We start from the raw sequence: 27875 nt of genomic DNA, 5'->3' as shown, positions 1-27875 counted from the left end.
TACTTTCTTTGGCAGGAAGGTAATTTATGCTCTCAGGGTGAGGACAAGGACACCTCTTCCCAGAGTAGCACACACACACACACACACACACACACACACACACTTTTAATCTCTGTTGTATCATATTAAGGAAGTTGGATTTTATCCTGTAGGCATTTTGTTTGCCATTTAAAAGTTCTGAGTGGAAAAATTACAAGATCGGTTTGGCAACAGTGAGATACGTTAGGTAGAGGGGGAAGAAACAAACTGGAACCCAGGGGTCCAGTTAGGGACCACCGCAACAGTCTAGGCAAAGACAATAAAGACCTGAAATAGACCAGCTGTCAGGGGCCTAAAGCAAAGTGCACAGATTTGAAAACAACTGAGAAGTAGAAGTGACAGGATCAGTGATTGATTTGGTGCCCAGTTAGCTAAGGGTCCAGCAGGACCGACTACCTGATTTCTAGCCCAGGTAATGGAGTGGATAGCATGCCATGAAATGACCCAGGAACACAGGAGGAAGAGGAGACTGGTGACAATGTAGAGCGTGAGCTCAGTTTGGGACGTGTTCAGTGTGAAGGTCATGTGAATGGAGATTCCTAGTGGACACAAAGATCGTATGGAGTTTGAAGCTAAAAGGAGACTTGAGACCAGATGGATGGTTTTGAGAAACAATAAGACAGTAATGGCAGTAAGCATCAGAGGGGGCAGAGGGCTAAGAGTGGGACACAGTTGGCCTCCGATCTTTACCAGAAAGGGACAACTTGGCCAGTGGGGGCCCCTGAGAACGAACCCGTAAGAAGCAAAAGGTCTCACTCAGCTGTGATGAAAGGAGCAGAGAGGTCTTGAGGCATCAGGGACTTGGCAGTTACCAAGTTCCACCTGATCGTGGCAAGAGCTGTTTCAGTCGACTGGAGAGGAAAGAAGTCAGGCTTGTATGTTTGACGTGCTGGGATTTAACCCAGGGCCTGGTACGTGCTAGGCAAGCGCTCTACCACTGAGCTATATCTTTGGCCCTTTAAAAATTTTTATTTTCAGACAGACACTCACTAAATTGCCCAGGTTGGCCTCAAACTGGGGAGCCTCCTGCCTCAGCCTCCCACAGCGCTTGGATTACAGGTGTGCACCACCATACCTGGTCCAGAAGTCAGGTTTAAATGTAGGCAGAGTGAAGGCAAGAGTAAGGGACTGTGAGGCTGTTTCCCCTTTGTCCCTCCATTTCAGCAGAGCACTCTTCTGGCCTGCTTGTGTTTCTCTACAGCCCACCGACCCCTTTGTAGTCGGCCCTCTGCTAAACCTCCCCGGGTTGTCCTAATTTGAACATATCACCTGTCTGCTGCAGGAACCTTGGCTGAGAAGAGCGTTGGAAATATGCAGAGGCGGAGGTGATTTTGTCACAGGGTTTTATTTTGTGAGGGTTGGAGAGGCTTAGCTACAATGAGCAACTCGAGAAGTTCTAACAGCCAGGTCCTGTTTAAAAGGTGTCATCTGAGAGGAGGAGAGAAAGAGGCAGACTCCCTGGTGGCCTTTGGAATCAGTGACTTTACAGGTGGCCTCACCACGAGGGCTTCAGATAGGTTAGAACTTGTGTTTCCAGTTTGCCCACGGCAGTCCATTTGCCAAGTTTGCCCATGGCTGTGCTGGCAAGGGTTGGTTTGGATGGAAAAGTAGACACAGAAGAAAGAACAAAGGTCAGGACCTCAAAACACCCAGGTACAACTCAGTACACCAAAGCAGCCAGGCACTAAGGGACATGGTTGGTGTTTTCTTAAACTTTGCAAAACATGACCCAACCCTGCTCGCCCTCCCAATCTTGCCTGTCTCGTGGTTCACTGCCCTGATTGCACCACTCTTTCTCAAATGAGCCTGCTCTGCCCCTGAGCTTGACTTCTGACCTGCAGTTCGGCAGGGGATTGAACCCAGGGCCTTTGCATTGCAGTATACCCAGGCACTTTTTAACTTTTTGAGACAAGATCTTGCTAAATTGTTAAGTTATCCAGGTGGGGTAGAATTTGTAATCCTCCTGCCTCAGCCTCCCGGGACGCTGGGATCACAGGCATTTGCTACCACACTCACTAGTTTCCTCAATCAACTCTAATGCTGGCTGAGGCATTCTCATCTCCAGAACTCTCTTAAACACCAGTCCTTATCCAGCCAATCATCAAGTCTTGCCTCTTCAACATCACAAACATTTTGTGATCGGTCTGTCCTCTTTTCTATTTTTTTCCCCTACCATATTAGATTAAGCCTTCATTATCACTTTCCTGAAATGATAAACATCCAAGATCTCCTTGATTTTTTTCTCTTCTCTAAAATCTCTTAACTGCCACCCCAGTCTTATTTCAGAAACACAAATCTGACATTGTCACTCCCTTGCTTAAAAGCCTTCAGTGGTTCCCTAGTATTTCTCAGAGACTGAAGCCTCCATCCCTTCAGAGACCACGCCCCTGATGACCTCAGGACCGCCCCCTGGGCCCACCTCTTAAAGGTACCGTCACCTCCCAATACCACCACCCAGGGCCATGAACCTGGAGAGGGACTCTGGCAAACATATCTAAGCCGCAGCACACAGCAGTGCTCATTGGGTACTGCCTGTTTTCTATTGCTACCCTAATAAGCTACTGCAAATTTAGTGCCTTAAAAAATACTCTCTGGAGTTGTAGCGGGTCACCTGTGCTAAGATCAATGCCCAGCAGGGCTGCTTTCCTTCCAGAGGCTCCCAGGGACAATTTATTTCTTTGCGTTTCCGGCTTCTAGAGGCTGCTTGCTCCATTTTCAAAGCCAGCGACCCTGGCTGAGAACTCACGACCCCATTCGGGTTTGCTCCCTTCTGCTTCTCTCTTCCTCTAAGTCTGCTCACGTCCCCTTGATCCACCTGGGTAATCGAAAATAATCTCCCTGCCTGAAGATCATCTAATTAGCAATCGTGAGTCTGCATTTCCAGGAAACCACTCACTCACAGTCTGAAGATTGGGTCTGGCCTTTTGATTGAAAGAAGTCTGCACAGATTGGTGGAGAGTTTTGAATTCAGAATGAGGATCCCTTCATCTCTCCTATTCTGAATTCTAATCTGTCGTAGCCAAAAGCAGTGTGGCATTAGCAGGCCCTGATCAACCTGGAGCACAGCACAAGGGACAAATTCTGGCTCCACTTACCGTCTATCTTCCCATGGAGGAGGTAGGTCATTTATACCCACTTCCAGGAGCACGGTCATTCCTCTGGGGAAAAAAAAAAAAGCGACACCGGCCTGGCCCTCACAGAACTGTGAAGATCAGTACCGATCAGGCTTCTGATAATATTTGCTCTGACACTCCTGGCAAGTGTAAGCCATAGAGCCTTATTATTTGTAGGGGAAATTTAATAAGTGTCTGGTGAGTAGTTGAGGGAGCGATTGAATGAGTTTAACTTGCAGATTCCCTTACTTTAATCAAAGACTAACTGCAGGAACAACCTCATCTGTCTCATTTTAATGAAAGACAATGCAGGAATGACCTCATCTTTAGAGTTTCTACAACACCACCAACATATATGATGTCACCATTTTGAAGAAGTTCTCTTCCCCTTTAAATTGTGAATCCTTAGACTTTATGTAGGTTAAAACCCTTTTGCCACTATTTGAGATTAGATTTAAAATTTCCCACTCCAGAAAAAGTTTCCTTTTTAAAAGCATGTTTTAATAGGGACTAGGGGGAAAAGAAATCTGTTTTGTTTTGCACTTTTTTGTTGTTCTAACTGTTGAAAAGTTACGTACTATGCTTTGTTATTGCCAGTACTGAAGAGCTGAATAGTTGCATAAATAAGGCACAAGTTGCCCACCATTCTGGTAAGCTATGAAAGGAGTCCTTCTTTATTTCCCCTTTATTCTACCCTTAAAATTGTAGATCTCTTGCTTACTTTAACGTGACAGGTAGCTACAATATTGAAGTTAAATTAAAAATCACAAATAACATGACCCCTAAATTATGTGTGAACAACAATCTGGCTTAGAGGAACATTGCAGTGGATCACAGGGGATTTTATTGATTTCTCCCCCATATCAAATGCCTCCTAATCTGCCCTCGCTATGATCAAAATTGTCATCACAAACACCATGATGAAGAAAATCCACATGAAGAATCGGTCTATGACCTTTGCAACCTTCTTCCATTCACTCCCCTTGGAGTTGGTGGCCTTGTGGTCTTTGAGGCACTTGGCAATGTACTCTATATTTCTCGTCAGCGTTTCGTACCTCGCACAGTAACTCTCGGCATCCTGAGGCACCTCACCCTGGCACCCCAGGTTGTTCTTTAAGAGTTTGTTCCTTTCCCTCTTCCTGGAAAGGTCTCTGTTCCTGGCTGTCTTCAGGCTTGACTCGGGAAGTTTGCCATAAACCTTTGTGAGGTGGCCCCGCTCCCTACTGTGACGTGGGCTCAGGCAGCTCTCACCCACATCGTAGACAAACAAGATCCTGGCCATGTACTTCAGGATGACCACCCGGGCCCAGTGCGGCACTGGCCGGGCCTCAGCCCCGCAGAAGTGGATGTTCATCACCATGATGGTCAGGGCGGTAGAGGCTGTGATCAAGGCCATCGTGGCTATGTAGTATTTGCCTGCAATCAAAATAGCAACACCTAAGTTTGCTTTAACACTGTCCTCGTATTTGCTTAAAAAGAGAGAGACAAATACCCTTTCTAGGGAGGTGACTGTAGTGGTCTCGTATAGGCTTCTGAATTGACATCCTGGGTTCAAATCCTAGTCTGTCTGTCTGTATTTATTTATTTATTTATTTTGGTATGTGTGTGGTACTGAGGATTGAACCCAGAACCTCATGCATGCCAGGCAAGTACTCTACCACTGAGCAATAACCCCAGCCCCTCATTTATCCTTTTGATAAATTTAACTATACACATAAACCTTGTAAGATTCTAAAATGATTTGGAAATATTTTTCATCTAGCCCTGAAAATACATTCTAATGCCTTTACCAACAGTCACCGTATCCAAATTAGTGTTTTGTGGGCTTAATGACTGTGTTAGTTACTTTTCTCTCAAGTTGGAGGGGAAGAGGTTTATTAACTTTATAGTTCATAGAGGTTTCAGTCCATAATCAGCTGACTCCGAGGCTGGGATGGCAAACAGGCACCACAGGGGAGAAACAGCAGGGCACGCAAGCACCTGGCAGCAAAGGTAACAAGCTCAAATCCTAGCCTTGTCACCCACTAGACTTGTAACCAGCAGGAAGATCTATAAAATTGCCAAGCTTCTGCTTCTGGCTCAGAAATATGGGTGTAACTCATCTTAGTAGAGATGGGACTCAGCAAGTTCTCCGCACTGTCCCTGGCTCCAAAGGCTTGCAAATGTTAGCTGAGATCATGATGTGAAAAACTTCTACTCTCGACTCAGGGAAACTGACCAGCACTAGTATTGTCTTCAGACCTCACCAAGATGGAAGACAATCACTGTTGAGTAGGAAAGGGGGTACTGTGTTACCGTGTCTTTAAAATATGATTGTATAAAGCAAATGTTCATGAAAGAGGGAAGCAAAAGAAACAATATGGGCCCTTCTGTTTATAAAATATAAAACAAAAAACTAAGAAGATGAGCAAAACCAAGGGCAATTTTTTGAAGAATAATAAGTCCAACCCTGTTGATGTACATCTATAGTCCTAGCTACTAAGAAGGGTGAGGCAGGAGGATCACTTGAGCCCAGGAGGTCCAAGTCAGCCAGGCAACATAGTGAGACCTTTCTCAAAAAAAAAGAAGAAGAAAATAAAAATGACAAAACTTTGACAAAGTCAATCAGAATAAGAGAAAAATGAGAGAGAGAAACTAGAGATTTAGGAAACAACAAAGTAGTATTTTAGGTATCCATATGATAATATATTTAATAATCTAGATGGCATTTCTAGAAAAATGTAAGATGGTAAAATTAATATAAGAAGAAAAACACTGACTAGAAATGGTAATCAAATACCTGCTTTTCCTGCAAAAAAATGCTCCAGAACCAAAGGAGTTTATAAGTGAGTTTTACTACACCTTTAAGGAACAAAATTTATATCTTATACAAGTTGTAAGAAATATAAAAGGAGAGACAATTTCCTTACTCATAAAGTCAATTTCAACTTGATTCTAAAAGTGATGAAAAAAGGAATATTAAACCCACTGCACATAGAGACATATAGAGAAATATTAGCTAACAGAATTCTGTAGTGTCTTCAAATGATAATATATCATAACAAAGGAGAGTTCAGTCCAGGAATATGAAGTTCAACATCAGAAAACCCATTGATGTAATTAACTACATTAGTGGGTGAGGGAACTTACATGACTATCTTGACAGATGAAGATGAAGCACTTCATAATGTTTATAATCCTGAACATCTATTATTTGTTACAAACCTCTGGTTAAGTTTTAGAAAGGGCCTTTCTTTTTTTTGGTACCAGCGATCGAACTCGGGTCCTTCCACTTGCGAGCCAGGTGGTGGAACCACTGAGCTAAATCCCCGGCCCCAAGGAATAGCCTTTCTTAGTAAAGATTATGAGCCACAGTTATGATTATGAGCCAAATTCTATGCTTAATTCAGAAAACATAAATGTTTTTGTGAGATTAAGAACATATTTCATAGATGCTATAAATAGCAAGTTGTGATTGTTAATATTCTCAAGATTTGCATGTACGTGTTCTTAAAATATAAATTTCATATTATCATGGAAACAGAACAAGTAATGCTTTCAGATTCCTCTGGAAATTGTGCCAACTTGCTGTCAAATGTCACTGCTAAAGAAGAGAGACCTTATTTACACTTTCAGTTTCTCACACCAGAGAAACTATTCGGTATTTACATATGTGTGTCCTATTTATTTCACTTAGGAAGAAAAGGTCCAAAAGGGTAGGGGAAGTGGGAGGGGAATGGGAAAGGAAAGAAGGGAAAGGAAAAATTATGAGAAAAGGAAAAAATGGAAACAAAGTCTTTGTAAATAGGGAAGGGTGGAGGGGGTGAAGGGAGAACAGGGAATGGGGAAAAAATAAGAACCAAGATATATCATGTACAGGTACAAGTACTCGATGATAAATGTAAATGTATTGTTTACCTAAAATGTACCAATAAAAGAATTTAAGAGAAAAAAAAGGAAAAGAGACCTTCCAATCATCCAGCCTCAAGCAAGATGGCTGGCTATCATCACTGTCAAGCTTATCTGCCTCGAAAGGTAAGTAAAATGAGGTAAGTAAAAATCCTCTTCCTTTTTATTAGGAGAGGAAAAACTTGTTTATTTCTTTTAAAAGTATGTGTGTATGTATCTGTACACGTGGGTGTGTGCACATGTGTGTGTGTGTGTGTGTCGCTAGGAGACATCTGAAAAAAAAAAAAAGAACTCTCCAGAGAAACAAATGTAGTAATGTCTGAATGTGAAGTAACTGGATTCTGTACAGAGCAAAAGATCACACAAATCTCTGATAATGGTGTCTAGGTCCCTTGGAGTCCTGAAATTTCTCCTCTTTGCTTATTTTAATGAACTGAAAGTTAGGTCTAGCTTTTGGTTCCAGTAAGCATCTATTGCAATAGCAGGTTGTTCAGATGAAGGTGTTGAATTGGAGCATCTCCCCAGTGGCAAGAAGGAGATGTTAAAGATGATAGGAGAAACCTAAGAACAAGGAAGGTAAAGGAGTGGGGAGGCAGGGATGGTCAACTCCAGCTACAACCCAGCCCTTGGAGGTCATTTCATGACCTCAGATTTTTGAAGATACAGTCTGCTTTAGAATGACCTCTGATTCTCAAATCTTGGGCAAAATTGCTAAACCAAACTCTTTGGGTGTAGGGATCTGCATTTTAAGAAACCTTCCCACAGCTCTTATACCCAGTAAAAGTGGAGAATTATTCTGTGAAGGGTCGGCGTCAGGCTTGAAACTCAAGCTCCTCTTTCTGTCATGTTTGCCATTCTTCCTGAGAGGACAGCCCTTACAACGTGAAAAGATATTAAAAGTGCCAGTTGACACAGTATTTATGATTTGCCAGGTTCTGCACTAAGCAATAACTCAGGAAGCAGCAATTATACAAATTTTGCGGATGAAGAAGCAGAAGCTAAGAGATTAAGTAACTTGCCTAAGGTTGATTGAGGAGTGGTGAAATCAGCACTCAAATGCAGTCTTCTCTGAATTCAAAATCAGAACTTTCACTTCTAAATCAGTGGTTTTCAGCCTTGAGCAGAAAGAGCCTCAGAATCCCTGGAAGGCTTGTTCGGACAGATGTCCAAAACAGATGGTCCCTGAGCATTTGCATATCCAAGACTTCCCAGGTGATGATGTTTTGAGCCCAGGGACACCACTTTGAGAACCACTGCTGTAAACTACCAAACCTCTCGTTGTTCTTATGTGCAAACCCGGAGAACATAAAACCAGTTTTGTAGCAACAGCCATATCGATATGCAACCTTGCTGAGGGCAGACACCAAATGAATTATGTGACTGCCTGCCATGAATCTTAAATTGACCCAATTATTAGCTTGAAGGTGCACACACAACTCCAGTCACAGAGTGTAAGACCCGTGAACTCACCTATCAGAGGGACATTTTCTGAGGCTGGCATAATCTCTGCTACCATTAACTGAAAAACGGTCATGGCCAACAGGATGGTGACTCCCAGGGAGACCTTCTCCCCAGAGGCTGCTGGGAGATAAAAACTCAAGGGAGCTAGGAAAGATATGAGGACACAAGGGATGAGGAGATTGACGATGTAGAATGAGGACCTCCTCTTCAGAAGGAGGGTGAAGGTGACATCTGGGTAAGGCTCAGAGCAACAGCCATAGGAGATGACATTCTTCACAGCAGGCATGCCATGGACCTCCCATTCCACATCCTCGATGAAGTCAGAGAGATCTCCACTGTCCAGGGCATTGAATATGTCTACCTGATTGCCATTGTAGGTCCAGGAACCAAAGGTCAGATTGCACTGCTGGTTGTCAAAGGGGAAGTAGATGACATCCACCACACAGGAGCTTTTGGTGATGACTGGTGCATCCCACGTGATAAGCCCATCGTAATGCAGGACCACATTGGTGTTCACAGGCTCTGAAGACTCATCATCAGCCCTGGAGGTCAGAGGAGGACAATGACAGCTGCTTGTTAGAAGACTTCACAGACTTCCCTACCCCAGAAAGCTCACTGCCCTGTGCCCATCATGTCAGTATCTTTAGCAATGTGTCATGATTCTCCCTGTTACTCTGGCTTGAAAGCTCAGAAGAACCTCTCCTGCGTCCCTGCCCCTCCATCTCCTGTAGGGCGTCAGGGCCAGGTTCTCCTGCATTCTTCCTTTAATGTATCTCTGGTCAGGTTCCCTCCCGTCCATTCCCAATACCATTCCCTTGGTCCAGGTCTAATGACTTAAACAGCCAGACAAAAGGTAAACTTGCCAACACAAAAATCTGATTTTGTCCACTTAGGGAACCAGAATATTAAACATAACCTTTTGCTGATGTTGTAAGAGTTATCCATGTATATTTGGAACATTTGGAAAGCACAGAGGGGAAAAAAAGCCATTTGTATGTAATCTTAGAGATAATCACTGCTTCTTGCTTGGAAGGATTACGGAAGATTGCCCTGGTGAGGGGAGAGCAGACAGTGGGCTCCTGGCTGTGATTCAAGAGGTCTGAGCCTTGCATCCTGCACTGAGTACTGAGTGAGGCCTAAGTCCAGGCTTCCCTACCAAGGGCTGCTTCCTTAAGGGAAATCCATGCCCACTAGCAGGCTCCACCCAGGGGAACCCCCTAGCTGCCCCTCATTTACATTGTTCTGAGCCTCAGAGGAATCTGCCCAACCCACAGAAACTTGGGTTCCAGGAGAGAGGGGCGGGGGGAGAGGGAGAGGACCTATCTCAACGACAGATGGGGAAATGGAGCTCCAATTGTAACAGAGAGCTGGTTCCTTCTCACAGTGCAGCCCAGGGACCAGCAGTGCTTCTAGCATCTGGAATTTGTAGAAATGCAGAACCACAGGCCCACCTCAGACCTACTGGATCTGAACCTGTATTTTAATAAGATCCTTAAGTGATTTGGGTGCACTTCACAGTTTGGGAAGCATAAGCCTTACCCACCCACTTACACAAGGCCCCTCGCTTCTCAAATAGCAAAGAGCCAACTGGTGTCCAATAGTCCAGTTCAGCCTCCACCACCCCCAGAGGCTAGAATCCATCGGCCAGCTCTAGACGGCCCCTTCCCATTTAATTTTAATAGCATCATTGTTATTGCTACATGACCTTGAATAGTGAGCGCCACTCTTGTGGGCTGAATTGTGTGCTCAGAAAATTTGTATTCTGGAGTGCTGGTCCACCAGCATCTTAGAATGAGACCTTATGTAAGACTAGGGTCATTGTAGACATAATTAGTTAAGACAAAGTCATGCTGGAGTTGGGGGGCACCTAAGCTAGTATTGATGTTCTCCTTATACAACAGGGAAATTGGACACAGAAAGCCTAGAGCAGGGACACTGTGTGAAGATATAGACACACATCAGGGTGACACTCTGAACCATTCCAGGAACACCGGAAGCTAGGAAACAGGTTCTGCCTCCTCATAACCCTCAGAAGGAACTGACTCCACCAATACTTTTTTCTTTTTTTCAGTACTAGGGATTGAACCCAGGACCTTTGCACCTCTCTAGCCCTGTTTTTATTTTATTTTGAGACAAGGTCTCACTAACTTGCTAAACTGCCCAGGCTGGGCTCGAACTTGTAATCCTTCTACCTTAGCCTCCCAGAGGGCTGGGATTACAGGTGAGTGCCACCACACCAGGCTCTCTGCCAACACTTTGATTCCACACTTCAGCTTCAGAACTGTGAGGTGACAAACTTCTGCTCTTTAAGTCACCCCGTTTGTGCTACTCTATTATGGCAGTGCTAGCAAACTAATGCAGCTTCCAGTCTCCCACTTGAAAAGGGACAATGTAGATTGAATCTGACAGTTTCTTTTGAGCTCTAATCTTTTATGACCTATTATTTTATTATCTGAGATTTCATGACCATTATTGCAGGGGCCTAGGAACAAGGATTAATACTTCATACTTGTTTTTCACATTTTTTTTCCTTACATTTAAATTCTATTAAATCAGCAGGTCCCTCACAGGAAGTCTTAGCTCTGGGCACTTACTTGTTGTACAGGACAATGTCTGGCCTCCACACCAGGTCGCTGGGAATCCTGATGGAGTCCAGCCCATCATACTGGTTTCGATCCCACGTGAGATAGGCATCATGCCAGATCTGGCGGATCCACAGATAGGCAGTCAGAATCTGGTTTCTTTCATCCTGCACAATGAATCAGATGTCACTCTATCCAGTAGACACTTGGGCCAGTTGCCTTCTGTCTTCAGTACCTTTGTTCTTCACTAAGGGAATTTCAAGAACACTCATCTATTTTCCATTAAGAAGTGAAAGCTTTTTTATTTTATCCCCTTGGTTGACTACCAAAGCCACATTTTTTTTTCCTTCCTTAATTTAGTGTTTAGAATGTAAAGTAAACAAATACTGAAGTCTTCAGGTCTTTGCATAGGTCAACTGCTCAATTTTCTCTGAAAAATGGATGAACTAATGACACAGTTGAATGAAGAAATCGGGAACTATCTTCCATGTACAGATGAGAAGTTCCCCAAGTCTCATAACTTTGTGTAATCAAACATATATGCACTAAATGAGCTATACTAACTTAAAATATCATTTTTCCCTCTTAAATTGATATTAAATTCACATAACATAAACACTACCATTTTAGCCATTTTGGAAGTGGACAGTGCAGCGGTTCCAATACGTTCATAAAATTGAGCAACCATCACCATCTAATTCAAGAACATTTTCATTGCCATGTTGTTTCCTACCTACCTGTTCCCTTTTCAAAGTTTCATGGGATTCTAGGTGGGACCTTTGGAAGAGGATTGGATTATGGGGTGTATAGCTGAGGAGATGGGGCCTGGGTGGAAGACGGGGTCGTCTTGGGGTGGCCAGAAAGTTATATGGCCCTTCCCAGCCCCTCCCTTGATTCTCAGTTTCCTGGCTGCCATGACACAAGCAGCTCTTCCTCCACTATGCCCCTGCCATGCAGTTCTGCCTTGGAGCCAGCTGACCATGGGCTGTAACCGTGAGCCAAAACAAACATCTCTTCCTTTAAGCTGTGGGTGTCAGGTATTGCATCTCAAGAAAGTGACTAAGACAGCTCCCCAGAAGAAGCCGCCAACAATTAAGTAGTCACTGATCACTTCCTTCTTCCTCCCCAGCAACTAGTGAACAGTGCATAACACACAGTGCTATTAGTTTTATAGAAAGCGTCCTTCCCCTGGATTCTTTTTGCCCAACAACTTGTACATAGGGCTGCCTGTTTGGTCCTTCTCAAGTTCCGCATCAGGATATCCCCTTCAGGAGGCATGCTTGTGTCATTCTAAGATCCTTTTCAAGGTCTTCCCACTCTACACTACTCACCATATCCTTGATCTGAGACAGTGTGATCTGCAATGTGACATTCAGGACTTTATCTGTATCTTCGACTGGACGAAGAGCATTGGAATAATCTTCAAACAGGTCGTTAAACAACTTCTGAGCGTATTTTCCATTTGCCGTATCTACAGCTACTCAAAAAGAGAGACCCAGACCATCATTCAAAGTGTTGTGTGTATTTCAAGCAAAGAACATGGGGCTGAGGTGCAGAATAGGGGATGGCCCGGCTGGACTAGGGGCACATTTCGGATGGATGGGTGGGTGAGATGTTTTCCTGGAATGTACTATGCAGATCGGCAAGAGTCAGGCAGATGCACAAACGCTTCCATGCACTTAGATCAGCTCTTTGGACTTTTCTGGCCCACCCCACTTCCCACCAGAGAAACAGTCACACTCACCATCAACAGCTCACCTCTCAGTCTGGAAGCAGCAAAATAAATCCAGCAAAATGAGAAGCAGGCATGGGGCCAGTTCATTCTTCTCCTGAGCCTCTAGGTTGTTGCAGCCAGGCGGCGTGGTCTTCTCTGTGAGTGGGAAGGATCCCTGCACAACAGCCTTCACTGTGTGGCCTTACCTGGGCTGACGGAGTACACAGGCCTGCTTTGTACGTGGGACCCAGAGCCTGACATCCAGAGGAACCCGCCCTCCCTTCTGTAATCTGAGATGGCAGCTCCAATAGCAGAGATGCCCAGAGCCCAGGGTGTGCCAGGCACTGCTGCTTGGGGGGTAGCCACACCAGAGGAGGGTCCCTCGACACCCTCAGCAGGAGCATCCATCCCAGCCAGAGAAGAGGAGGGAGGAGCGGGCATCAAGTGCATGCCTACCTCCTGGAGTGCAGCCGACCAGAGTGGCCGGCCAGCGTCCGGCAGCAGGCGGAGGGAAGGAGAAACAGCTTCACAGTCTCTAAAACAGACTGGCACATGGCTTTCTTCGCTGCCTCTGCTTCTTATCACTCCAGTTGAACCACTGGGCACCAATCTTGCAGAGCAAATGTGTCTGAGTATATGCGCGAGGGGGAGTGCTGGATGGATTCCAAATCCATTCTCAGTGTTGCTACTCCGTGAAGAAGCAGCAACACTGTGAATGCATTTGGAATCCACCTCCTGGGTTTGACCCCCAGCCCAGACCCTTATGAGTACCTTCATTCTGCTTGAGTTGCCTTCCCAAGCTGCCCCAGAGCAACCACTGCACTGTAGGTGACGCACACTGTACACTGGACAGCATTATGCATGTGCTATTGACTTTGTTGGTTATCTTTGCAGATCCAGAATTTCTACATTTACCAAGCCAATCAAGGTTTACCAGCTCTCTAAAACTGGTCCAAAGGCTAACCCAGTCAGCACGAGAATGAAGCCTAACCAGTGGTATCTCTAAGGATGCTGTCCCTTTGATTTGAAGACTATGATATATAACTTCAGAGTCATGTCTTATATGTGATCTAATTTTGCTCGTACAGAAGAATGCCAATATCCAATTGCTAATGGGCCTGAGAACTCACGCCTGTCCCTCCTCTTGCCTGGGGAAACAGCAGTGGATACCAAATTAACATAATGCAATGGGCTAGAATCAGAGTGAAGAAATTGGATAGCCCTGTCTCATTAGGTTCCAGCCATCTGATGAGTCACCCCATCCCTCTTCAGGAGCGCATCCTCCGTGTGGAGCTGACACTTGAGCTGTCAGTGAAGTGGGCTTCTTAATTGCCTTTTCCCTCATGCTCAATGTGAAGACCTTATTTTCCTCCCAACCCGGTCTGTCTCACTGATCCAAGGGCCCAGTCTTGGACTCCCTTCCACATATCCTCTGCTCTGCAGTCTGTGAGGCTGAGGGTACTTTGGAGATGAGTTAATGCCTCATTCTCTCATGAGGAAATTGAGGCCCAGCAGTGGGTGGCCAATGAGAGGATCCACCAACCTATGGCGCTCACCACACTAACAGTCCTGTCCTCCTTCTCATCTTTTGTCAACATAGCACTGAGTGCTGGTAAGGGTGTGACTTCCTTTCAGGCTGAGACTCTCTGCCTTGTCCTTTTATTCCTGTAACACTCAGAGCAGCCCCTGGCATCGGTGCCCAGGAAACACGCACTGTTGGCTGCTGTGCTTGCTGATTGCCCGAGGCCTCTGAGGTTGGCATCCTGGTAGTCTTCATTACTCCCAGATTAACTCAGTTCATTCAGCTGGCCACTTGCGCTGTTTTTCTTTCTTTCTTTTTTTCAAAAGGTATCTTTATTTTTTCCATGTGAATCTTATTTTTATTTTAAAATTAATTTTATTGGTATACTTTTGATTAATCAAGCTGGTGCACATTCATCATAGGGAATTAGTACCTGTACATAATATATGTTGTGTCTTCTTTTTTCCCTATTCACTCCCCTCCCTTCAACCCTTCCTCTCCTTCTTTACAAAAGCTTTGTTTCTATTTTTTCCTTCTATTCTTTTTTTTTCCTTTTCCCTTCCTTCTCTTCCCCACCCTTGTTCCCCTTCCCATTTGAACATTTTCTTCCTACTTCCCTGTACCTGTCATCCATTTTGGACCTTATCTGTGCTTTCAGTTTCTCACACAAGAGAAATAATGTGGTATTTAAACATGTGTGTCCAATTTATTTCACTTAAAAGTATGGTTTTAAAGTGCATCCATTTACCTAAAAATATCTCAAGTTTATTCTTCTTTACGGAAGAGTAGTACCCTATTGTATATAAAAACCACATTTTCTTTATCTGTTCATCCAATGATGGGCATCTGGGCTGTTTCCAAGATTTAGCTATTACAAACTGTGCTATAGACATGTGTGTGCATATATCACCATGGCATGATGCTTTTAACTCTTTCAGGAAAATACCAAAAAGGGGAGCAGCTGGGTCAAATGGAACCTCTAGTTTCAGTTTTTGGAGGAATCTCCATACTGATTTTTTTTTTTTTTTTATACTGGGGATTGAATTCAGGACCTTGTGCTTATGGCACAGATAGACAGACATGGCACCACTGAGCTAAATTCCTGGCCCCTGGTTTCCATATTAGTTGCACCAATTACACTCCCACCAACAGTCAGAAGGGCTTCTCTCTCCCCACAGCCCTTTCAGCATTTGTTATTGGTTAATTTCTTTTTTTTTAATGGTTAATTTCTTGATAGCATCCATTCTTTCTGGAGTGAGATGGAACCTCAGTGTTGTTTTCATTTGCATTTCTTGAATGACCAGTGATGTGGGACATTTTTTAACTTTTTTTTTTTTAAATAATGGTGAAGGATGATGCTGTCTCTCAATGTTAACATTAATCAAATTAAACCAGTGATTTTTCGGAGACACATTTTCCCTTTTGAGGCCAAAAAACTGATGAATAGAAAGTAAACTCTCTCTCAGATTCACTCTAAAAATGACCATTGGCTGTTATTCCAGGGATGTGTTTATTTTCTACCCAATCACTACCTCTCCATCAGCTCCTTGCTATACAAGGAAAGAGACCTGTACTATATGGTTTCATAACTCCCAGGATATCACATGGAAGAAGTAATCAGGTAGACTCACTATTTTTTTTTGAGATATCGAACCCAGAGCCTTTTCACTGAGCTACATCTCCAGGCTTTTTATTTTTTATTTTGAGACAGGGTCTAGATAAATTGTTAAGTTGCTCAGGCTAGGCTTAAACTTGGCAGTCCTCCTGCCTCAGCCTCCTAGAGTGCTGGGATTATAGGCATGTGTCACCACACAGGGCATAAATTCACTATTTAGGGTTCAATAGGAGTGAAAAGCAGACAGAACTCTAGACTGATTTTCTTAAATGTGAATTCATATAACAAAAGTAATCTTTAAATATATTTTATTAGTGCTTATTAAATTTACAAAATATTGAGTTTCAATGCGATATTTTCATAAATGCATATAACATACTTATATCCATTCCTCATTGCCCTCCCTTATACCTGCTCTTCTTACTCTCTTCCCCTTTTCCAATAATAGCCTCCCCTCTACTTTACTGACATTTTTAAAGATACTCTATATTAAGGAAAACAAGGCAATATTTGTCTTTCTGAGTCTGGCTTATTTTGTTTAACAGTCCCATTCATTTTCCTGCAAATGACATAATTTTGCTCTTCTTTCTGGACACATAATACTCCACTGTGTGTGTGTGTGTGTGTGTGTGTGTGTGTGTGTGTGTGTAAAATTTATTATTTTCTTTATCCATTCATCTGTTGATGGACACCTAGGCTGGCTCCATATCTATTATGAATTGTGTCACAATAAACATGGGTGTGCAATTAACCCTACAGCATGCTGAATTTAATTCTTTCAGGTGTATGCCAAGGAGTGGTATAAGCTGGGGGATATGGTAACTCTATTTTTAGTTTTTTGAGGAACCCCCATATTGATTCAACAAAAGTAATTTTAATAAGTGTCTGCTGTCCAGAAATTTGGACCCTCCAGAGTACACCCACATGCCCCAGTGATTCAGGATGAACTTATGATCTGTCATAACTGTTGCTGTATGAATTCCAGTTAACAGAGTACCTAGCTACCTGCTGTGGAGTTCCTGGTTCTCACGCCAGCAGCTACCTTTGCTGGGCCCATGGTAGCGATTCTGAACCATGCCTCACCATCATCCCCCAGGGGAGCAGGACACACTGGCTGGGAAAAGGGGCCCACACTTCAGGACATTTCTCCAGAGCACAAAGATCCTTTCAGCAGCTGCACCTTTTAAGAAACAGCTGTCCCTTGTCACAAGGCCACCAGAGCACCACTAACCCATTTCAGAGTTGCTGGGAGCCACACCCCACAGACAGGCCCATGTAGAGACATATGTCAACCTTCAAAATACAATACCAGGGCATTAAATGCATCCTAGAAGATCGTGCCAGTTTTTAAACATAGTTTGTGTTGCATAAGCAGTGCGTGCTTGTCATAGAAAAATTAGAAAGCACAGAAAAGCAAAATGAAGAAAAAGAAAGTTCACCCATATGGGTCCAGCCTGGCAGAGAGAGGGTCCACATAGGGTCTGTCTCCGTAATGTGCTCATATAACCCAACTGTCAGGCCGTGGTGCTCCATCTCACTTGATGCCGGCCTCGAGCGCTGAAGTGCAGTTCTCTCCCATTAGAGGCTGAGCTGTGGATTGATGGGGTCCACCTCCAGTGGTCTCCCTCCCTCCCTACCCCCCACCCCTCTCTCCCGGGTCCCTGATCCCTCATGGAGCCCTTCTTGGCTGAAGCTTCTCAGAGCCTTCATCCACAGGGGTCACATGTCCAGGAGCCACCCAGGCAGAGGGAGATGGTGCTCCCATCCCCTGAGACAGAAGCTGTCTGTTGAAGACCCCTGTGAACTCAGACTCAAAGGCCTTCTCCCTGCAGCAGAGGGTGGACACCAAGGACAAATAACTTCAATCTACTATTCATATTTTTGTAACAGAAATTGCAAAAGTCAAATATCGTGTTTTAAAAGGGTTCTTAGCCCCACACGTTAAAGACAGCAATGTTTTCTCTATTTCATTAAACACAGAACTGGAACACAGCTACCCATGAGACCGTGGATCTGAGCTAGGTCATTTGACACTGAGATTCAAAGTCATGGTGCCTCAAGGGCTACCTACAAAGACAGCATACTCCAGCATACTCCAGACTCGCAGGGGCCGGGGATTTAGCTCAGTGGTTCTGTTGCCTGCCTCACAAGCACAAGGACTTGAGTTCGATCCCCGGTACCAAACACAAACAAACAAACAAAAAAAAACCCCAAACATCAGACTCAAAGGCTTTCATTCCTGTCCCTGTTTTCTTAATCAACAGAAGTGGTGTAATCTACAGTTTAAGAGCATAGACTCTGGATTCAAGTCTAACCTCGCCATTACTAGTTGTGGAACTTTAAGCAGATTTCCTAGCCTTTCTGTGCCTCCGTTGTTTCATTTATAAAATGGGGATAATTATAACTGCAGCTACCCATTAAGGTTATTTTGAGCAATAAATGAATTCATGCATGTGAAATCTTAAAAGTAGTGCTTAACTATAAAAAGTGCTAAATAAGTTACAATTAATGGCTAAAAGTGCACCCTAACAACTTAAATATGTAAACTATAGCTCCAATTTCACTATTTATTTCTCCCTCTCCCTACTTCCAAGCTACTTTCTCTCCCTCCTTTTTATTTCCCCTATCCCCAACTTCTCAACAGACCTGGTTAGGGAATAATTGTTTGATCTGACAAACGGATGGTGTATGGGAGAATATCAATCCTGCCATTTTATTGTTGTCCATTTTTGTTGCAATGTTAATATTATTGTCAACCCACAGTGGGTTTATTTACTTACTTATTTTTGTGGTAGTCTTTTTAGTCCTCTTAGGCATTTTGTACAGTTACCCAGTCTAATTATGTTACAGAATTGGCAATTTTTTTCTGTCATAATCAATATTTTCAGCTTTGCAGCCCATGTGATCTCTATTAGTACAGTAAAAGCGGCCATGGGCAAAATGAATGAGCATGGCTATGATCCAATAAAACTTTATTTACAAAAATAGATAGCAGGTCTTACTTCCTTGACCCCTGATATGGGTCATCAAATGCGTAAGTCCACTTAGCCCGGCTCAGGCAGATTGCAATGGGGTTCAGTGTCCAGGAACAAGAGGGCCACTGCCTGCAGGTAGGAAAGAGTTGCAGGGCCGAGCTTGGTGTGGGCAGAAGATGCTGAGTTCAGCTTGGCCAGGCAACCCTTACTGTCCTCCACACGGGCCTTCGTGCATAGCAGGAGACTTTCTAACGAAAATCCATAACCACAGGGAACTGGAGAGTACACAGCAAACCTCCTTGGTGTCAGGAGAATGGACAAGTCTTCCCTTTCACGTAGTGGCCATTAGTGTCATGGGCCAGGATTTAGAGTCTGTAGATATGGACAATGTAGCTGGTGGTATTAGGAATGTGACCACGGCCAGGCCAGGGTCTGGCAGCTGTGGAGAGCAGGAGAGTTTCCAAGATGCACATGAGTCTCCTCAGTCTCCTTGAATCAGACCATGAAGCCAGGAGGACAGGGCTATAGCAGTTTCACTAAGAGTATTGTATAGAGTCCCAGAGCCCTGTTCCATTCCAGGATGGTAATCCAGCTCCCCTATCTGTACCCAAATCCACTTGGCTTGGAAAAATGGAGGTTCAAACAGAACAAGATTCAAGAAGGAAGGAAGGAGACTCTCCAGGGAAAGCAGGAAGAGTGGGTGCCCTGTTTCACTATGAAATGGGCAAGCAAAACTGCCTTTGCTAGAGCGGCTGTGAGTCCTCCTTCTGTAACTGTGTGTGTCCATGTCTCACCCTTTCCCCACAAAGCTTCTGGCAATGTCAGTGATGTCCTGCAGACTGCAACACTCTTTCCAGTGAAACCCACAGGTCAGGCTCTCTTGGGGCTTCTGAGCATCATGAAAGAAAAGCCCGGTTCTCGAACTCTTCTGTGACTCAAAACAGATCAAACTTTGGACAATCATTCTCCCCGACTCCACTCTCTCTCACACCCCATGTATTTGTCAGCTATGGCTGAGCAACAAAATACCATGGACTGGGGACTAGAAGGGCAGAACTTTATTTTCTCACAATTGGGGAGCTAGTATTTTCTGCATAAGTTGTCACCAAGATTAGTGTCTTCTAAGGACTGTCCTTGGCATGTAGGTGGTCATCTTCTCCGTATGTCCTCGTATGATCTTCTTGTGCTGTGTCTGTGTCCTAATATCTTTTTCCAAGGACGCTAAGCAGGCTGGAGTACGTCCCACCTCAGGACCCTCATTTAACCTTAATGACCTCTTTGAAGATCCCATCTCCAGATGCACTTATACTCTTTGGTGCTATTAGGGTTATGGTACATGTATTGGGGGGAGGACACAATTCAGTGTTCAACGCCCACATCCAATCTGTCCGCAAACCCTTTACAACATATCTGGAGTTCACCGTCACCCTGGCTTAAGCCATGGCTCTGCTGACCAGCTCCACCCCCTGCCTCCTAGGGCAACCTCACCCCTACTCGCTGTTCTCCTATGGGGCAGGGGGTGTTTGGAAGTGGGAGTCTGGTCATGGCACCCCCAGGCCTCTGCAGTGGCTTCTCGTCTCACTCAGAGTGGAGGCCCAAGTCCCTACACTGACTTCAGGGCCCCACACGATGCCTCCCTGACTTCCCATCTCAACGCTCTCCTCCTGCCCTCCTCATGCCAGCCACACTGGGCTCCTTGCTATTCCCCCAACAACTAAGGCCACTCCTGCTCCGGGCCTTAGCTCTTTCTGTGCCCTCTGCCTGGGGTGCCCTTGGCCATATCCTCTTGGCTCCCCCTCTCTTCCTTCCTGGGGCAGCTCCGTGCTGTCTTCTCTGAAGCCCTTTCCTGATGACCCTACACTGAGTAGCACCCTGGCCCTTTCTCTTCCTTTTCCCTGCTTTACTTTTCCCTCACACTAGGCCCAGCTGACACCTGGACATGGTCATCTCTACGCTTATTATTTGTCTCCCTGCTAGAAATTAAGTTGCAAGAGAGTGAAGACTGGGTTTGGCTCTGTACTGCCCAGATATAAAAAGGATACTTATTAATTTCATGAGCAGGTAGTATCTAAAATGAAAAAGAAATGTAAGGAATTAAAAAGTGCAGAAAAGGCTAGCTGCCAGACAAAGAATGATGAATCTATGTCCTATGATTTACAAGCTTACCAGATTTTTTAGCACTCATGGTTAGCAAGCATGTTATTTATAGCTTTATGCTGTTAATCTACTTCTGTGTCATATTTTAACCTATGCCAAAGCAAAATTCCTTGAGAACATGAACTCTATACCTCAGTTATACCTCAAAGGCAGCAACCGCCCAGGTGAACTAAGCAGGTTTGCCACTGTTGCCAGAAGAGGGCCTGGAAGCATCTCTCCCATATCCCTGGCAACCTAATGCATCAAAAAGGGCAAAAGGATGAAGGAGGAGTCCTTTGCCCTGGTTCATGTCCTGGGACAATCACTTACTAGTTGTGTGAGTCGTGATAATTTCTCTGAGTCTCATTTTTTTATTTGTCACAGTGAGACTTGTGATAATGATTCAAAAGGGATATTATGAGGATTCAAGAGAAAACAATAGATTGCCAAGGATGTACTTGGCATGTGGCAGCTCTCAAAAGTGCTCTTGTGATGCCCTTTGAGAAGCCACACAAGCCCAACACATTCGAGCTGATAGAGATCCATACAGTAGCCATGGAACAGCCAAGTTCATGTTTCTGGGTCAGGAGAACAGCTGATACCTGAGCCAGGGGATCTGATACACCCAGGTGAGAGATCAGGAAGGTAGCAGGCTCCGATATCCCTGCTTTGCCCCAGGCACACTCTTCCTCCCCGAAATCCCCTGAGGGAATATATTTGAGAGTCATAATGCCTTACCCAACTGGGGTCTGAACTGGCCGTGTGCTGAGGAACCCCCCTCCCTGGGAACTTTCCAGCCTCCTGGCCAGGCCACAAGGGTTCTTGTTTCTGATCCTTTCTCGGCCCAGAGTGTTCTCACCCCACTGGCTCCACTTCCTCTTTCCGTACCAGACTGTGTGGTTACAGTTGCTCAACATCTCCCTGATGACAGTGCAGGAGGTGAGCAAATGACAGTTCCAGGGGAGGCTGGAGGGAGACCCTCTTCTCTTGTTCTCAGAAGCTCACTGTTTCACGGTTGATAATTCTCATGAAGAGAAATGAGGAAGTGTGGAGACAGCACCAGGAAACCAAACCATGTGCACTCCTGGGTCCTCACAGCTCCCGCAGCTGTGTGTGCCCCATGGTCCAGATCCTTGCTCATCCCACCCCACCCCTGCCCTGTCTTGCTGAGGGGGAGCTAGAGGATGTGTTAAAACCAGAAAGCAGGGAAGGGCTCTCTCAGCAGAGCAGTCCTCCTCCTCCCACCTGTGCTCAGGGCGCAGGCAGCTCGCCGGGCATGACGGACGGACACCTTAGTGTTTTTCAAGACTATAAGAGAATTCCTGACTCTGGGCAACTTATAAAGAACAGAGATTTATTTCTCACAGCTGCAGAGGCGAGGAAGTCCAAGGGCACAGTGGCGGCCTGGGAGGGGTCTACATGCTGCGTCCCAGTAGGCAGAGGACACCGAGCAGCCAGCGAGAGAAGAAAGGCGTCTGCTCAGATCCGGCTCCTTATAAGGCCATCAGACCCATCAGCCCTCCCCATGACCTGTTCTGACCCCAACTACCTCCCGCAGGTCCCACTTGCAAACACCATCGACAGGTGAATTGGGAATTAAGTTTCCAGCACATGAACTTCTGGGGGACATCAGACCCCAGCAAGTGACACAGCCACCTGCTCCTGAGAAGTGTCTCTGGGGGGAAGGAGGACAAACCTGTGCCCTTGGGGAAGGGCTTGATCCTGAAAAATAAAGCAGGAGAACTGGAAGATTTGATTCTGAGTTTTCCCTCTGGGCTGCCTTTTAACATTCCATTCTCCATTTCTTCTCCCCTGTCATGGCCACCGAACGGGGCTCCACGCACCTGATCTGAACTAGAGGAAACCAGAAAAGTCACAGCAAGGACAGGGAAAGCATGAGAAGAGAGGAGGCTACAGGGACCTAAGTCCACTGACTGTGGAGGAGCCAGGCCAGAGGCTAAGCTCCATGGCCCGTGGCTCTTTTCAAGACCTATTGGGAGTCCATATCAGAGCTTGAAACAAAAGAGAATCAGTAACACTAATCCAGAAATTATAGTATTGATGCTTTTATTTATAATGAAATGTTTGCATTAATATTGACTTTCAAAATCACTGCATTAAGCTGAGTATGTTGGTACACATCTGCAGTCCCAGCTATTCAGGAGGCTGAGGCAGGAAAATCACCCTAGCCCAGGAGTTCAAATTGGTCTGAGAAACATGTCAACCCCTGTGTCAGGGTCCAAATTGAAAAAAAATGCAAAAAGAAAAATATTCCATTAAAACTTCATACCTTTAAATTTTGGCCAGAGGCAAATGCCTCTCTTTATTCAATTCAGGCCCAGAGATAGAGCCAGTCAGCTCTCCTGAGTAATGATTTGTTTTAGGAAAAGAAGACTGGAAGCTCTAAAAATTAACTAAAAGAATCAAAGTCTATATTTTTAAATATATATATATATATATATATATTTTTTTTTTTCAACCCTACTAAAGGAATTGGAAGAAAGAATGGAGTAAACCAATTGTAGACAACTATTCAAATCCTCTAACAAAGCCGGGGCACTTCACCGCGGCGGCCAGCAGATGTCTCTAAACTCCCTGCACGTCCTGCACAGGACGCTGGAACAAACGTCACACTGAAATATGCTGTTTTCAACCAGCTCTAAAGAGACAGCACCAGAAAATCAAGCTGAAATTTTAACAGCCGCAAATACCAAATCCCTAGCAATCCATCCAGTTATCTTGTGTTTTCCCCTCATAGCTAATGATAATAAAATCTATTAATGATTTAAGCTAAGAAATCGATTATTGGTCAGTTTGTCCTACTCAGTTTAATTTCTAGAATGCTGCTGCTTTCTTCTTCCCCCATCCCTTAGCCAGATCAGTTTCTACCAGAGCACAGTTCTGCAAGACCAGAACAGAGTATTCTTGGAGAAGATCAGGGCAACTAACAATCCCATCCCCCTGGTCTGGAGAACTGGATGTCATCTATTCCTTTAGGCCAGGGAATTTTGAAAACACTGCTCAAACCATTTGGTTACATTTAAAAAGATACATGCATGAAGTGCTGTGGTGAAGGATTTGAACACAAAGTGGCTGGGAAGTCGTGCAGTTATTCCAACACGTTGTTACCCAGCTTGTTACCTACCGCCCTTTCCCTTCACACCCTTAGCCTGGCAGCACTTCAGTGAACTTTATCCTGCAAACAGATCCTTCCTTATTCAACACCCCACAGTGACCACAAATCCTTCCTGAAGGGCACAGGAGACAACCCTGGAGCCCCTCTATGACAGGGCTCCTTCGGCCTCTCCTGCTTGCCCAGTGTGGCATCTGGCTTCCTGTAAAATTCAGGATGACCACAACAGGAACAAAGGCTATGCCAAGAGAAGCTCACAAGAACTATCCTTACATGGTCATTTCTCCAGGTTTCCATGACAGCGAAACCCTCGCAGTTTCCTCCTAACTTTCTAGGCAAATCCTCCTCATCCACCCGCTCCCCCAGTGTTGGATTTCTCAAGATTCAAGCCCAGACCCTTTTGCTTCAGTCAATGTAGCAGAAAATCTTAGCAGTTACGTTGAGACCTCAAACTGTGATTCCAAGGTGATAAACCAGTTGTGTGTCCCAAAGAGGAGGCCAAAGGTAGACTTGCTTCTGCATCTCTAGAAGATGCACCTTTTATTTGAGTTGTCTTCCTTTCAAAGTGCGATTTCAAAGCACAGGGAGTCTTGTTCCAATGCAGATTCTGAGTGAACAAGTCTAAGGCAAGGCTGTTTTCTTTCAATTTTTAAATTTATTAGTACATTTGTTTTCATGCAGTTTATAGTCAGTCATCTTGGGGAGTGATTACATATACATACCAAGCTTGTTTCTTTTTTTTTTAATCCCCTTCCTTTTCCCTCCTCCTCCAATTCTCATATCCCATTTTTCATTCTTGTTGACATTATTAACCTTAGCCCATGTTATGGCATATAATGCTTACATTAATTGAGGTTTTTAGGTTTCTGTATATGGCTTATCTTTATTCTACTTATTTCCCCTTCCCCTCCTCCTCACCCCTCACCCTTGTTCCCTTGGACTGCTTCATTATTGTAAGAGATCCATCTCCTTGTCCATTTCTATTCATCCTGTATTATTCTCTTTGTACTTCGCCTCACTCAAAGGAGAGACACCATATAGTATTTAAGCTTGTGTGTCTGGTTTATTTCACTCAACATTATGTTTTCCAGGGCCATCTAATTTCCTACAAATGTCTCAAATGTGTCATTCTCTGTAGCCGAGTAATATTCCATTATATATAGATACCACATTTTCTTTATGCAATCATCTGTTGATGGGTATACAGGCTGCTTGCAGAATTTAGCTATTATGTATGAACTGTGCTGCTATAAACATTGGTATGCATGTATCACTGTGGTATGATGATTTAACCTCTTTGGGGAAGACACCTAGTAGGGGCATCGCATCGCTGGTTCATATGGAATTTCTATTTTCAGTTCTTTGAGAAATCTCCACACTGATTTCCATAATGGTTGTACTAGTTTACATTCCCACCAACAATGAAGGAGAGCTCCTTTTTCTCCACAGCTTCACTAGCATTTTTTATTGTTTGCTTGACATTCTTTCTGGAGTAAGATGTAATCTTAGTGTTGTTTTAATTTGAATTTCTCTAGTGGCCAGAGATGTTGAGCATTTTTTTCATATATTTTTTGACCATTTGTATTTTTTCCTCTATGAAGTGTCTGTTCATTTCTCTTGCCCATTTTTTGACTGGGTCTTTAATTTTAGGTGGCTTAATTTTTTTGAATTCTTTGTATATTCTAGATATTGTCCTCTGTCAGCAGAGTAGCTGGCAAAAATTTTTTCCCATCCTGCGCCTTGTCTCTTTACTCTACTGACTGATTCTTTTGCTGTACAGTAGCTTTGTAGTCTGATTTAATCCCATTTGTTAATTCTTGCTGTTATTTCTTGTGCAATTGAGGTTCTGTTTAGAAAATCCTTTCCCACACCTATATCTTCAAGTGTTTTACCTATTTTATCTTCCATTAGGTTTAATGTTTACTTCTTTGATCCATTTTGATTTTAATTTAGTATATGGTGAGAGCTAAGGGTCCAGTTTCAATCTTCTGTCCACAGATAACCAGTTTTCCCAGCACCACTTGAATAGGCCATCTTTCCTCCAACATATATGTTCTTTGTTTTCCCTTGACTGTCTTTAAAAAGTTCTTTTTTTTAAATTGGATATCTGGTAATTTAATAAGGACATGCCTTGGTGGGCTTTTCTTTAATCATAATTGTTTGGTATTCTATAAGCACTGCTTACTTGTATTTTAAACTCTTTTCTTATATTTGGGAAATTTTCTTCCATGATTTCTGTAAGCATATTAGTGAATCCATCCTCGCTGTCTTCTAGTTTTTTCCTAACTCCAATTAGCCTTCTTGTTGTCATCTAGTAGCTGTTGGAGAGTCTTCTCTTGTTCTCTTGTTTTCTTTCTGGCTTTTTTGAGCTCTTTATCGTGATGCACCGCTTTGTCCTTAATATCAGACACTGTCTTCACATTGGTCATTTCTGCAATGCGTGAATTCTATACGATTTTTTATTTCAGGTATTTCTGTCTGACATCTTGTCAAAGATTTCATATCTTTATTGACTCTGTCATTCAGACTTTTGGTTAGCTCCCCCAGTTTTTTACCTATTTCCCCAAAATTCACCGTGGGCATATTGAGTGAAATTGCTGTGAACTTTTGGTTCATTTCCTCTTTTAATTCATCTATTTTCTTCATCTCTTCTATGAATTTTTCATAGATTTGTGCTACCTGGTGTTTGCTTTCTTCTCCCTTTGTGACTCCATCCTCACCTTTGGAGAGTTGGGCAGAGGTGGTGGTAGTGGTGGTTCGGAGTTCTTCTATTTCCTTGCTTCCCCAAGGCTCAGTTTTGAATCCCACACAGCAGTGATGCTGCTGACCTATGGCCCACACTTTGAGTAGCGAGGTTTCGACCGTCCTTTAATTAACATACCTACACTACAGACCAAATTGAGACATAGTAATGGCTGAACTGTGGAAGGGGGAATGTAAATGGTGAAAAATTGATGAATGTTGGCTCCTAGTTTCTAAAACTCCAAATCTATTTGAATTTTAAAAAGACTTAAAAGTATATGATATCAAAATTAAGTTTGCTAATAAAGTTATTTTAATTTTTTTAATTAAGGCTTTTTTTTAAGGCTCAACCTAAAGACTAATTGTGCAGGTTTGATTAACTAAGTCCAGTATCCCCACCAAAAGTCAATTATCTGCAACTTTGGCAGGTCTGAATATATTGGGGCAGGAAAGAAAAGTGATCTGTTTGATTGTTGCAGACCTAAACTGATATAGAAATAGGAACTCCCAAAAGGTATACAATAAAAATAAGAATTAGGTAATAACGTTGAGGGGTATGGGTCAGTAGTAGAGTGCATGCTTAGCATGTACAAGGCCCTGGGTCCAATCCCCAGCACCACCAGTAATGAATTAATAAATGTAACAATGGAGATGACAATCTTACGTACCTGATGTTATGGTTTATAGGGGGCCGGGGATTTAGCTCAGTGGTGCTGCCATCTGCCTCGCAAGTGGAAGGTCCCGAGTTCGATCTCTGGTACCAAAAAAAAAAAAAAGTAATAAAAACAAATGCTATGGCTTATATCTAGATGTCCCCATGAAGCCTCACACAGACATATGTGGGGAATTTTGAAGGTGACTGGATTAGGCTGTGAGTGTGGACTAAGAGTGAGATACTGGGAGCCAGGGATTTAGCTCAGTGGTCCTGCCACCTGCCTCACAAGTGGAAGGTCCC

General features: G+C 43.9%; 1 protein-coding gene across 1 annotated transcript in view; it reads right to left on the bottom strand.

The window, feature by feature from the left end:
- Positions 1-827: 827 nt before the first annotated feature.
- The window catches only part of Chrna9 (cholinergic receptor nicotinic alpha 9 subunit), a 46880-nt gene continuing 19832 nt past the window's right edge, over positions 828-27875 (bottom strand). Inside the window, exons 2-8 of the mRNA XM_021262260.2 lie at positions 27589-27674; positions 13254-13407; positions 12842-13008; positions 12415-12560; positions 11096-11250; positions 8511-9043; positions 828-4568 (exon numbers count right to left, since the gene is read on the bottom strand). Coding sequence (XP_021117919.1) covers positions 4027-4568; positions 8511-9043; positions 11096-11250; positions 12415-12560; positions 12842-12905 — 1440 coding nt within the window. The 5' untranslated portion in view covers positions 12906-13008; positions 13254-13407; positions 27589-27674 and the 3' untranslated portion in view covers positions 828-4026. The remainder of the gene's footprint in view (positions 4569-8510; positions 9044-11095; positions 11251-12414; positions 12561-12841; positions 13009-13253; positions 13408-27588; positions 27675-27875) is intronic.

Source organism: Heterocephalus glaber, unplaced genomic scaffold, assembly GCF_053883595.1.
Source record: "Heterocephalus glaber isolate CG9 unplaced genomic scaffold, H.glaber_assembly_v1.0 deba00001509, whole genome shotgun sequence".
Classification (NCBI taxonomy): domain Eukaryota; kingdom Metazoa; phylum Chordata; class Mammalia; order Rodentia; family Bathyergidae; genus Heterocephalus; species Heterocephalus glaber.
The sequence above is the reverse complement of the archived record's forward strand: the minus strand, read 5'-3'. Positions and strand labels throughout refer to the sequence as shown.